Below are 13,105 nucleotides of genomic sequence, written 5' to 3'. Positions count from 1 at the left end.
TGGGCTGATGCAGGCTGCCAGCAGAGACTGTCGTGTGGGAGGTGTTTGTGGGAGGACTGTATCTCAGTGCTAATGGAGTATCTCTGACAGACTGTACTTTGGTGTTTTCTGGAATTTTCACATAGATCATTCCTTGGAGCTAGATGGGAAAATAGTACAGTATTTCAAAATAGCTGGCCGCTGGGAGATGAGACTCCCCCAGCATGAATTATTAAAGCTCAGAGACTGTTCAGAAAAGTCAACATGAACCAGCACATGGGGAAGAAGGAGTCTCCTGGAGAGAGCCCGTAGGTCCCTTGGAAGTTTCTCACGTGTGGCAGAATGCACTCAAAGCAGAGCTCTCTGATGGGATGAGATGCAGAGATTCACATACGCTGTATCCCCGGGGCTCCCTGTTCATTTAGCCACTAGCTTTCAGTCCAGATGATCCTACAGTGTTGGTCTGGAATAATAAAGGGCGAGAAAGTGATATATATGGTGGTAGCTTCCTATCTGTGAAGTCACTCATGTGCTTTATGGGGCCAGCTCCTGGCTACCAAAAGCTGATAGATACGGGAAAATTTCTGAGGACCTCTCTTAATTTTATTCAGTCTTAAAACTAAAAGCCCTCCTTTGTCATAGATAATCTGTATATCCCTTCCAGGTATTAATGAATGCTCTATGAACAACGGTGGGTGCTCACACATATGCAAAGACTTGAAGATTGGTTATGAATGTGAATGCCCGCTTGGATACAAGCTTCTGGATAAAAAAACGTGTGGAGGTAATTTACATGCAAACAGCAGTCCCTTGTGTTTCACCATACAGAGACGTGATTATATTCACTTCAGCGTTGCTCCATCACAGATGGTTTGATTTCAAGTTATTGATGGGTTTCAAACACTCCTTTCAGACATAGATGAATGTGAGAATCCAGACGCTTGTAGCCAGATCTGCATTAATTACAAGGGGGACTACAAGTGCGAGTGCTACGAGGGATATGAGATGGACACCCTGTCCAAGAACTGCAAAGCTGTAGGTAAGACAACGCCACAGGCACTTAAACTCTGCTTGCTCAACATCACAGCTCCGATAAGAAAACATGCTTGCAGGGCTGAGGCTAGGGGAACAGAAAAGGAAACCAGAAAAGCAAGCAAGCAACAACATTTCATTTCGAGCAGCAGAGAACTGCTGCAGTGATAGCAGATGTGTCTCTAGGCAAGAACTACTGATCACGCAGATCAGAATATTTTAACAGTGTACAGAGCAAGATTACAGTCACTAGTTGGCTGTTTGAAGCTGAAACTAGAAAAGAAAGTGTCTTGACAGGTGTTATTAAAAACAGTGGAGCAAAAACATTTAGTGGTAGTAGTATTAAAAGGAAGAAAACATCCCAATTAAAGCATGGTAGGTTAGCCACCTCTCCACCTTCCCAGCCTCTTAGGCAAATACCAACATGAACACCAGCAGTTTGCTCGACCTTACTGCAAAAATGAAAGTTGAATTGTGCAAGACTGAGCATTAGCCATGCTGGGGGTTTCTTTAATGGAAATAGTGGGTCTCCTGGGGAAGAGCGAGTTACCTGCAATAAAAAATTGCTTCTCTAGTGTTATCCTGCACATCCATGTGGCCTCTTTCTTCCCAGGTTCTATATGGTATGCACAGTGTCCTGCTGTCCTCATAAAGTCTGCTAGTCTCACAGCTGCAGTGAGTTAGGACTGACGCAAATCCTGGGACACTGATCTGCTTGTTGGTTAGAAAATTCTGTTGTGCCCGAGAGTCTGTGCTGGGAGCCCTGCAGCATGACGTATTCCAGAGCTAGAACCTTGTCCCAGCTCTTCCCTTTCAGTATCATGTTCCTCAATCCCCAGTGGAAAGACGCTCTTTGCTAGCATCTTCTACTGGCAACTGTTGGAGACAGACCAGTCTAATCCACTAAAGCTTGTTCTGAGCCTCCGTCAAACAGGGAGGCGCACAAAGAGCGAACTAAAGCTTTAGCTGTTCGACTCGCAGCTTATTTTAGTGACACTTAAGAACACAGAGAATCACATGCTCTGCTACTTGCAGAGGGCAAGGATGTGCACCTCTTGGTCTGAGCCTAGAGGCATAGGTGTCTGCCTCCTACAGTAGGAAACTGGCCTCCATGGGGCCCACTGTGAATAACCGTGGAGGCTAAGATTCTGGCTATGGTCTTCTAAGCAAAATAACTATTGGGTTTCTATGTGTCCTGCTCTGCTGTCTTTTGGAAAATTCAGGTCAACTTTATGGTTTTTGGGAGGCTCTGGCCTGGGCTGGCCTGAGATCACGACTGCAGTAGCAGTATCACCAGCACCCAGGCTGCAGGCTCTGGCCCCACAAAAGAGAGATGTGAACTGTCTGAGCCCAAGTGCTCAGGTGGACTGTGTGAGTTCTGCATGTACGTGACAGTCTAAAATTCCTCCCTGGCAACAAGTCCTGGCTTTGCTGTATTCAATGTGGCTCTATCATGCCTCGTCTGGCTGCCTCCCTTCCCTCCAGCCAGCCTAGAGGGCCATCTCTTCCTTGACCTGGCCATGAGTCACCAAAATCTGCCCCATGTATTTTGTATCTAAAATGTGTAATTGAAGGTGAGGACATTCCCCAGAGTTTTGCTTGTGGCTTAGCAGAATGAGCAGACCAAGAGCCAGTGTGCATCCAGTGACCACAGAGGTGCTGCAGTCCTCCGTGTCCGCGTGTGATAGTTCTGCTTCTAGAAGCCATTTACACTTGCTTCTGGTATGGTGTAAAGCTTCCTTACAAAGCAGAACTATCAGTGACTGATAGTTCTGTTGTTTGAGAAATGAAAGCTGAATGCAGCCCTTGGGTCAGCTGCTAAAATGACAAATGAGCTTATTTTCTGTGGTAGGCAAGAGTCCGTACCTGATCTTCACCAATCGCCATGAGGTCCGTAAGATAGACCTGGTGAAAAGGGACTACTCTCGCATCATTCCCATGCTGAAGAATGTTGTGGCGCTGGACGTGGAAGTGTCAACAAACAGAATATATTGGTGTGATTTGTTCTACCGAAAAATCTACAGGTAAGGGACAAGAGAGGATGTGTGTTTTGGTACCTTTCAAAAGCTATGGTTCAATCTGTACCCCTTAAGGACAATCTGTAGAGAACAATGCAGGGTACAGTGAACCTGAGGGCTTTTCTTCTCTTACTGCATTACCTGTTGTGGCCCAGACTTTGTAAGCTTTTTTAGGAATTGATAAAGAAATCAGGGTCTTGTGCAGTTTTCTGGTTTGATAATACAGGAAGGCTTTTTGTCAATAATAGATCCTGCTGCATTTGTGCAATTACACATAGACTCTTGTTTACTGAATCATAATATTGCTAAGCGATGCTGCATGAGACTGCTGCTCTGCTGCGTGCTTGCTGTACGTGAAACCACAAAGGACTTAGCATCTGAAAGCACAAAGGAGGCAAATGGTGGGAGCAAGGAGGTAGCAACACAGATACTAGCTGCCCACTGTAGTCTCTGGTAGACTGGATTGAAATTCACCGCACTTGCCCACAGTACACATTCTGTAATTCTCATTCTTCCTCCTTCTTCAGCTGTTTTTATGGCATCCGTCACAGTATTATGTACCGGGGCTTGTGAGCGTGCCTAGTCAAAAATGCATTTAATTTATGAGCTGAAAATCCCCCATGTATATTCTGATTTGCATAGCTATTGCACCCTATTGCAGCTTCTACAGTGATTTGTTCTGGACTTTAGCTAATGATCAGGCAAAGGTTGATTGGTTTCAGCGTGTGGGAGCCAAGCCAGGGTTTCTGCAGGCTGTGGTAGCTCCCATGCCATTGGCAGGGAAATTTGCCCAGGCTGTGCTGAGTGTTAAGCACTCAAGTAGCTAGGCAGGTACCCTGAGCGGGCCTGTGGGGCTCTGAAAATGGGGAGATGGTTCAGAAGAAAGCTGGCTGCTTTCACTGTGTCTGATTCTGTAGGCACAGGCAGGGGTGGGTAAGGGCTTTGTATTCATACACAGAGAATTATTCAAGACACACTACTTCTGCAGCTCTCTGACAGTGAATGCCCTGGGGCACTGGGGGCCACTGAACAGTGTTCGTACCCTGAACATGGCTATACCGAGCCTTTTTCCAAACAGCAGCATTTTTCTCTTTCTTACTCCTGCTTGCGTTAGCTTTGTTGTAAGTCCCACCTTTTCTGTAGAGCAAACTATGCAATTATAACTTTTTAACAATTAATTTTCCTGTTTAAGATACTGCTACTATCACTAATATCAAACACTTTTAAACAAAAGGCCACCATGTCCTTCCAGCAGAGAACAGGACTCCACCTGCAGGAGTCCTCTGGGGAAAAGCAGTCTACAGTTGAGAGGCTATCACAAGGTGACAACTATGGTGCAGGAGGTAATTGCTGGCAAGAGATCCCATCTTTCTTAATGCTCACCTCACTTGTCTTTCCAGATCTTCTCCTATTAAGGTGATGTCCCCTTTGGGGTGTCAGAAGATCTTTCACAATATTTAGTTACTGAGAGAATTGAAATGTCACCTGTATTTCAGCCCTCCCATTCTGAAAGCTGCAGGAGCCTTGCTGGGCTTCCCCACCAGTGCAGTGAATCACATTGAGGGTACAGCGCAGCAGCTCAGCTCACTGCAGTGGTGGACGGGAAGTATTGAACACAACTGTTTCACTGGGGAGGAATTAACTGACCTGGAGCTGTGCAGTTAGAACATGTGGTGCTCATCAGACTAAAGTAACAGAGTGTTAGAGCATTGTCAGATGCCCTGAAGAACCCCAGTGATATCGTTCATATGGTGTTGGGCCAGAGAGAAACCAAAACTATTCCTTGTAGTGAAGATGCAGTAGCATGCTGTTAATCCAGGCTGACTACATAGCCATTCCAGCCTGGGCCGCAGGGCATAAAACAGTGTCAAGAATTCCTGGTTTTAGACATTTGTTTCCAAGTCTCTAATCTGATACTTGAGAGCTCAGCTTCTATATGACTCACCTTCTCATTCCATGACCTAAGGCAGGATGGCCAGTGAACAGGAGATGTAAACCATCTTGCAGTTTCCAATGTTCGGGGGGTGGAAACTTTCTGCTGTTTGGTAACTTTTTTAAGATGTACCAAGTTATTCTAAGAGGCAGACCAAGCTCTTAGAAACACTGATGCAAACTCAGAATAACTCCATTTCAGTTCACTCAGTGCAACTGATACTGGTGCAGGAGCAACAGAGCAGAATCAGCCTGTGTGCTTGTAGGAGCAACACTGAGTTATTTATGAAACATCCATGTGGAGTTTGCTGCCTTTCATTAGCATTTTGAAAGATTTTGAGGCTGCCACTGATATTTAGTGAACATTTTCTTTGTATCTAATGAGATCAGTTGCCAGATTAGTACAGCTCCATGAGTTGCTTTGATGAATCATAATTAGTTACACAGGTCCTAATTCTGCAATACATTTAAGCACGTTTATTTGCACGCAAAGTTCAACTCTGTTCAGGAGAGCACTGGAGATTATATTTCTAATGTCCATAAATCCCATGAATCGATGCTATTGAAGTTAACGTGCCTGAAGTCAAATGTTTTGCTGAATTGTGCAGTTATAGCAGGAAGCAGGTAGAAAAATAAAATGACAGTTCCCTATTCTGGAAATGCCTGCCATCCAGATACAGGGAAATAAGAACAAGTTGCAGGAGAAAGCGGAGGGTTGCAGCAGGCAGCCATAAGGGTTTCTATGTCAATCATGCTGCCACATGTGCACTTTCTCTCCGTGGGGTTGCAGTGGTGCTACCTGGCATTCAGCTATCTAAGGTCCAACCCGATGCACATGTGCACCGCCCTCTGTGCCATGTGTCAGTCCAGTGACGAGTCCTGTCTTTGCAGTGCCTACATAGACAAAGCGAGTGACACAGCTGAGCAGGTGATTTTGATAGACAGCCAGCTGAACTCTCCTGAAGGACTGGCAATAGACTGGGTTCATAAGAATATCTACTGGACGGATTCTGGAAACAAGACCATCTCAGTGGCCACTGCAGATGGAAGCCGGAGGAGGACACTTTTCAACAGTGACCTCAGTGAGCCAAGAGCCATTGCTGTTGATCCCACACGGAGGTAGGTGTGAAGACCACAAACACTCCCTTCACCAACAGAGACATTCTAGTCTTCTTTCTGCCTTTCTTACAAACTTGTGGATGGTTCTCGTCTCATCAAGACTTCAGATGCCCTTTAAGATAGATAGATAGATCCATTGAACTTAAATGGGACTGCTGAGACGGTTCAGCTAACTCTTTGCAAGGCTACTGCTGTTAAGGAAAGTTCTGAAAATAATGGTCAGGTCATGTGTTCAATGGGTCTGAGCTGGTCCAGGCACATAGGTTGTGCTGGGAAATGAAGTAGTCTGACATGTGTATGGGCTACTTGGATAAGTGAAGTCCACATACCTAGCAGACACACCAGGAGATAGTTTGCATGGGGTTACTAAGGTGAGATTTTGCATTCTGGTGCAAGTTTTGTGGCAGAGTACCCTGTGGGACAGTGTGTGGCTACACTAGGTGCATAGCAGAATTAACTGAAGTGGTTGAGGGGCTTTGCTATAGTAAGGAGAGAACAGGGCACCTCCTATTCCGATTAGTAGTGCAGATTTCTTACACTAGAGTCCAATTTACTATTTTCTTGCATCTGTCTCTTTCAGGTTCATGTACTGGTCTGACTGGGGAGACAAAGCTAAGATCGAGAAAGCTGGTCTGAATGGCGTGGGGCGGCAAGTGCTGGTGACTGACAACATTGAGTGGCCAAATGGCATCACACTTGGTAAGCGCCCAGGTTAGAGCTACAGCATCCACTGTGGCTGACATAAATTTATTGTTATTGTTAAATAGGAAAACAAAATTGTAAATGCGCAAAGGCACCTGCACACAAAAATCCTGCAACTACTTTGTCACTTACTGCTCTCCAACACAAGTGATTTTATTTCAGTAGCAAGCATATGCAGTAAGTCTTGCCACAGAACCTCATACTGCAGGAACTTTGAGTTGCGTTTAGGTGTGCCTTAAGGCAAAGAGAAATTTTGGGGGAGGATGCAGAGCTGCAACAACCATTTGGAAGTCCAGGAAGCATCAGAGTCCTTGGCGCTAGTGTCTCTGCACCTGAACCTGTCTCAGAAGCAGTGTCAAGATACTTCATTGGACTGATTAATGCATGGTACGTCAAGGAAAGAGACGCAGCCTGCAGAGCCCATTCCCCATCAACATGCCTGCCCAGCCGCTCTGGGTGGGGGTAGCAAGATGGAACCCATCTAGGCTCGTATCTGCATCCTGCTGGTCCACAGAGGGCTGTGGTCGTTCTCACTGCCTCACCAAGTTGCAGGAGTGGAAAGGAGCTTTCCTGCTCTCATGGGGCAGCAGGGGACACCCTCCTCTGGAGTTACAGCTGTATGTGTTTAACGCCATGCAGATGTGAGGTTCTCTGCTTGGTTTTATATTTGAAAATTCTGGCCATGACAAGGATGTAGGAGAAAATGCTGCTACCATTGCATAGTGTTGAAGTGCTACTGCTGTGAACAAATAATATTATCCTTTAGTAATTAAGAAATCAATTAATGACTTGTTTAATTACAGAACTTGTTTTGTGTTGGCACTCATCCACTTGCATTCTGTTTAGTGAATCTCATCCAAAATGAGTGAATTTGCGCCAGGAAGAGAAATTCAGTGCTTAGCATTCTAAATAATATTGGATCCTTCCCTCCCACTCTTACCTGCATCTTCCCCAAAACCTGGCTGGTTGTGGTAGGAGTGTCCCCACCACCAGCATTACCCCAGCCTGCAGCATAAGAAGGGTTTCTGGACCCAGGATTCTTCTTCACTGAAGGTGTTCAAATTGTACTGCTCCTTCAGAGAGGCGTGTCATTTGAATCACAGTTGTTCTCCAGCAAGAGGCCAAGGACTGAACAGCCTTGAGAGGGATGAAGCTTCTCGCTCAGGCACTGATGGAGTGACTCTGGGAAGCCCAGACTGCTGCTGGCCTGCTCCTCCTGCTAACAAAAGAACCTCGTTGTACAAAGCTGTCAGTCAGGCATCCCCCACCCCCCCCCCCGAATGTTTTTCCTCCTTTTTAATCTTTTTAATAGGATCTTATCCCAGCATATCTGGGCACTGATTCAAAATCAGAACTAGTGTTAAAAAAAAAAAAAAGTCCAATAATAAAGAGATTAGTCATGCTGCCAGCAGGAGAAACATGCTGGGCAAGAGAAGAAGAGTTGCAGGAGCTGTGTGTAATTTTGCTTCATTGTGTTTCACTTCCCAGATTTGCTGAATCAGCGTCTTTACTGGGTAGACTCCAAATTGCATTCACTGTCCTGCATTGATTTCAATGGCAGCAACAGAAAAGTTCTGATCTCTTCTGTTGACGATCTGAGCCATCCTTTCGGCTTAGCAGTGTTTGAGGTAAGAGTCAAAAACGGATGCAGAACAGACTGGAGACTGCAAGAGGTCTCAAAGCTCTTTTTGATTAAAAGCTCTGCCTTTTGCATAGCACAGAAAGCTCAGCGAGGGCGTTTGCTGCTATAGAAACTGATTAACCTGGTGTGGGTTCAGCAAGGAAAACTGTTTTCTAAAGCCCTTAATCAGGAGCAATGCGTTGTCTCATGCTTTTACCTAATGTAGTACCAGTGCATCCATGAGGGGCAGGTGGTGCCCAGTGTACCACCTCCCACAGAATTGGAAAATGGGTAATGGGTTTTCCTTGATTTGAATTGAGCCAACTGTCCATACAAAGCCAAAACTGTCAGCAAGGGAAGGGAGAAGCCACTTACTGTGATCAGCAGGCGGGACAACCATTCACTGAATGACACTGCAACATGTCTCTCGTCTTTTCAAAGTCGGACTTTGAGGGGAGCTGCATGGGCTCAGAGCAACCTCTCAGCCTGCAGTGGAGCGCTCTGCTGCTCTCAGCAGCTTTGTTTCACACCATCTTTGCATGCCTGTGTTGCATTTTCGGGTGCCGGCAGAACCCTCAGGGGAGGACGGCCCCTTAAATTTTGCTGCGTTGGCTAGTTGTTTCTGTTGTCCATCCCAGTATCTGCAGAAGTGTCCTCAGAAACGTTTTCACCTGTCTCAGGAGTATCTGTGCCAGCAAGGCACTCGCAGGGCTCCCCCTGCAGTCACTGTGCACCAGTGCATTGCTGAGGCTGGGGACTTGGCATGAAAAAGGTGCTTGTTCACTTAGTTCTGAAAGGGTCAGATAATTCTCTTTCAGGCTGAACTGCTCCAGTTACGACACATAAACCCTGCCACACATCAGAGAAAATTCCCTGCCCCCCAAAAAATATAGCTGTGAATCCTACAAAGACATAAGCCTATTTTCACAAAGGTGTTCGGCTTCCAACTCCTACTTGAGCATGTTCCATTGAAAACCCTATTAGTCTTGTAGATTCAGTACTCTTGTACCGTTCAGTGCCACACTGTAGCCTTGCTAAGAGCAGTGCAGTAATTAATGAAATAGCACAGTTCAGATCCTCAAATGTCATCAAGGAAGAACTAAGACCTGCTGAGATCTGCAGAAATTACTACATAAATAGGCATCCAGGTTTCTGCCATTAGTTTATACACAGCTACCCAGTGGCAGGGCCCAGGGCAATGGCTTCCTTGCAGTTTGTATCTCATGCTAAGCATGCGTTCGAAACTCTGCGTTCCCCATCCTATCTCAGGAGTACTCCAGGGGTATGGAAGACAATTCAAATGCCTGCTTTGCCTGGGTGGAAGCAGAGAGACAATCCAGCTCTTCCTCCCCTGGTAGAGGATTGCCAAGTATCGCTAGCCTGGGGCAGTGAAGTTTCCTCTCTTGTAGCTAAGCTCCTTTCTGTGATTATTTAAATGATTGTGGGAACAAAAGCTTCAATTTTGGCACCTCACTCTAGGTAAGCTATAGCAGAGAAAGGTGTCTGCTTGGCTCCCTGTCAAGGTCCTCTTCATTTCGCTTAACTAGGTTGGCTTTTGACTCAGCAAACCCGTCTTCCTTAAAATCCTTATTCTTCCCACGCAATGTCTGTGATATCTAGGCATCTAACTTTGGGCACAGGTTTCCCCAAGACATCGCTGCTCTTTAGTTTTATCCTCATCAGCAATGTTTGGAAGGATCTCTTGGGTTATTTAACCTCTGTACACCCTTCCTCATCTGAATGGCTGGTTAGAATAACAGACAACCCTTTTGCTTTTGATAATTTGCCCTTGTTCTCCAGCAATGTGCCTTTCCTTACTGAAATATATGTGGTTTTTAGTAGGCAGCAGTATACATAGCTGACCAAGCAACTAAATACTGTTTGATAACTGCAATCCCTGTGTACCTCGTTGACCAGTTATTTTGTATCTTCAATCATAGTATGCCATACTAAAGATATTACTAAAAAAAGAGAAATAGATACTCATCTTCCACGTGTGCTGTAGGCACTGGCCTCTTTGTAGATACCTGCTTTAATGCAGGTCTTCTCTTTGGAAAGGAGAAAAAAATCAGCAGAGATAACAAAAGTTTCTGGTATGGCCCTTCGGGTCTGCTCATGATCCACCCTGTCTTTAAAAAAAAAATGGTTCAGAAACGGAATGGATGCAACTCTTCTGTACTTAACCAAATTTCTGCTCCCTTGTCTCAGTCTCATAGCTACTCAGAATTACTAAGCACTTTATAAACATGTAGGATTGCTGTGCTTTTGAGCATTAGAAATGACAGTGTCCAAAAAAAAAAAGAAAAAAACTGCAGACAGAAGTAGCATGAACCGAAGGTGCCCCAAGGTAGGAACACAGCATGTTGACTTTGTGACTACTGGAGTTTAATCCAACTTGAGTTGGATTTGAGCAGGGCCAGGTCAGAAATCCTATGCATTTCCTGCAGGACAGAGTGTTCTGGACTGACCTGGAGAATGAAGCAATCTTCAGCGCAAACAGGCTGAATGGCTTGGACATCTCCATTTTGGCAGAAAATCTCAATAATCCTCATGACATTGTGGTATTTCATGAATTAAAGCAGCCCAAAGGTAAGACTTGTCCGCGGGGCATCATGGCCCTAAATCAGGTTTATTTAGTTAGTAAATGAAATGCTTCCTGATGGTTCTTGACGAGAGAGAAAGCACAGGTAATAATGTGAAATCAATGCCTAATGTTTGAAGTTCCTGCGTAATGAATTCAGCGGCAGCATTTATTGAAAAGTCTGCAATTTGTTAATAGCTGTTTAATTAGCATCTGTGATAACAGTGAGTTACTCTTGTCACTGTGATGCTTGCCATTCATTATGTATTTGGGCAGTGTTTATAGTAGTCTGTGAGGTTTCACTCTACTCCAAACTGTAAAGATGATTAAGCAGCCCGATTAATTGAGGTAGGGAGTGGAAGAGAGTCTTCTTAGAGGACCTCATACTTCTTTGCCAAGAACAAGAAATAAATAATTAGAAAAATAACTTGTCTTGTCTTCCATCCTTGCACAGCTCCAGATTCCTGTGAGCTCAGTCCCCAGCCAAATGGAGGCTGCGAGTATTTGTGTCTTCCTGCACCTCAGATCTCTCCCCATTCTCCCAAGTATACATGTGCCTGTCCTGACAATATGTGGCTGGGTCCTGACATGAAAAAATGCTACAAAGGTAAATACAATCACGTTGCTGTTTCGCTATTCCAACATAATCATACTTAGAGTGAATATATTTCTTGATGGTGGAACACAAACGTTAGCTTTTGTATTCCATATACTTGCTGCCTTCTGAACACAGCTTTGTGGTGTTCTTTATTGAAAACTTGCTTATTTTTGACAGCATAACCAGAAAGAGATACAGCAGGAGGAGGAAAAAAGGGATAAGGCCCAGCACTAAAAGTGTGAATGGTCAATAAATCATTAAAATTTGCCATGTTATTGCCCTATAGATTCTGGATCTGGTGAGGCCACAGTCATTGCTGACAATATCCTGAAGAGACGGGTGGTTTCAATGTAGTTTTCTCTAACTTGCAAATAGTTCCTGGTACAAATTCAGTATCTTCCGAGGTACTGAAAAAAACCCTAAGTTTTGGAACTTAACTACCTTCCATCCAAAGTGCTTTATTACTACTAATAAATAAAGCTTGACTTCAGGAAATCATTTCTGTAGCTTTAGACAGAGAACTACTGATAGTCTGAATACCTGGTAAATAGAACTGGAATTTGGTTTTTGCTTCTAATCAGGTAACACTCCTCCCCAGATTTATATCACCATTTGTGATTTGCTTTATACTTACTTTTACCACATTTCATGTTTGCTCTTGCTTTTCAGATCTTCCAACTACTTCAACTACTGTACTGGTTTCTACAACCACAGCATCCCGTACTGCCAGTACCACGACCATCGCAACTGTAATTGGCAGTGCCAATAACACCACTGAAGTCGTCCCCAAACCTGTATCAGAAGCTACAATTACCACCCCAAGTTTTCCTTTACCTTCCACCACATCCATCCTTATAGATTCTGAGATGACCACTGGAAACAGCAATTTATCACAGCACTGTAAGAGAATGAGATTCCTCTTTTCTTTTTCTGTGTATATACCATATCACAAGAACTCTCACACACTGGTGGGAGACGTGACCTAACGTCTGAGTTATAAATGGGTCAGATGCAGGCACATCCTGTTGCATAGCAGGAGAAATCAGGTACTCTTTCTGCAGACACCTCTGTTATGATGGCTGATGTGATTCTAGTCGCTCGGGATGTTAAGGAACTTAGGTCAGGTTTTCATCCAACGCACGTAAAGCTGACTCTGGAGATGAGGCCCTGAGAGTTCATACTGGTCCTTGCCTTGTGCCTAATACTAGTTCATCCCAGCTTCAGTGCTGTTTGTAGTGCTGCATACAATAATATGGATGATTCTACAGGCGCTTCACCTATTTTAATTGTTTAATTATTAATGTGATCCAGCACAAGTTGTGAAAAAATGCCTCCTGTCCAGCTTTAGCCCTGCTGGACGTTTGGAATTACTACAGCCCAAGACAAGCTGCACGCTGTTTTGCGTGGCTGTGCTTTGCATGTTGATGTGGCCTGATCCGTAATACACGGTTGAAGTTTTTCATTACAGTATTAGAAGAGTATCCCAATGGAGAGCGCTAATAGGCTCTCCTAAAGTTCACCCT

At 44.6% G+C, this 13,105-nt stretch overlaps 1 protein-coding gene across 1 annotated transcript in view; it reads left to right on the top strand.

Annotated features, from left to right (window-relative positions):
• LRP8 (low density lipoprotein receptor-related protein 8, apolipoprotein e receptor) overlaps positions 1 to 13,105 on the top strand; it is a 160,007-nt gene that overhangs the window by 141,543 nt on the left and 5,359 nt on the right. The window contains exons 7-15 of the mRNA XM_009320196.1: positions 644 to 763; positions 893 to 1,018; positions 2,864 to 3,035; positions 5,853 to 6,080; positions 6,661 to 6,779; positions 8,271 to 8,410; positions 10,851 to 10,992; positions 11,439 to 11,591; positions 12,252 to 12,482. Of these exons, the coding sequence (XP_009318471.1) occupies positions 644 to 763; positions 893 to 1,018; positions 2,864 to 3,035; positions 5,853 to 6,080; positions 6,661 to 6,779; positions 8,271 to 8,410; positions 10,851 to 10,992; positions 11,439 to 11,591; positions 12,252 to 12,482 (1,431 nt within the window). The remainder of the gene's footprint in view (positions 1 to 643; positions 764 to 892; positions 1,019 to 2,863; positions 3,036 to 5,852; positions 6,081 to 6,660; positions 6,780 to 8,270; positions 8,411 to 10,850; positions 10,993 to 11,438; positions 11,592 to 12,251; positions 12,483 to 13,105) is intronic.

The sequence above is a fragment of the Pygoscelis adeliae genome, unplaced genomic scaffold, assembly GCF_000699105.1.
Source record: "Pygoscelis adeliae isolate BGI_AS28 unplaced genomic scaffold, ASM69910v1 Scaffold393, whole genome shotgun sequence".
In the NCBI taxonomy this organism is placed as follows: Eukaryota; Metazoa; Chordata; class Aves; order Sphenisciformes; family Spheniscidae; genus Pygoscelis; species Pygoscelis adeliae.
Note: the sequence above shows the minus strand (reverse complement) of the source record. Positions and strands in the feature narration are given on the sequence as shown.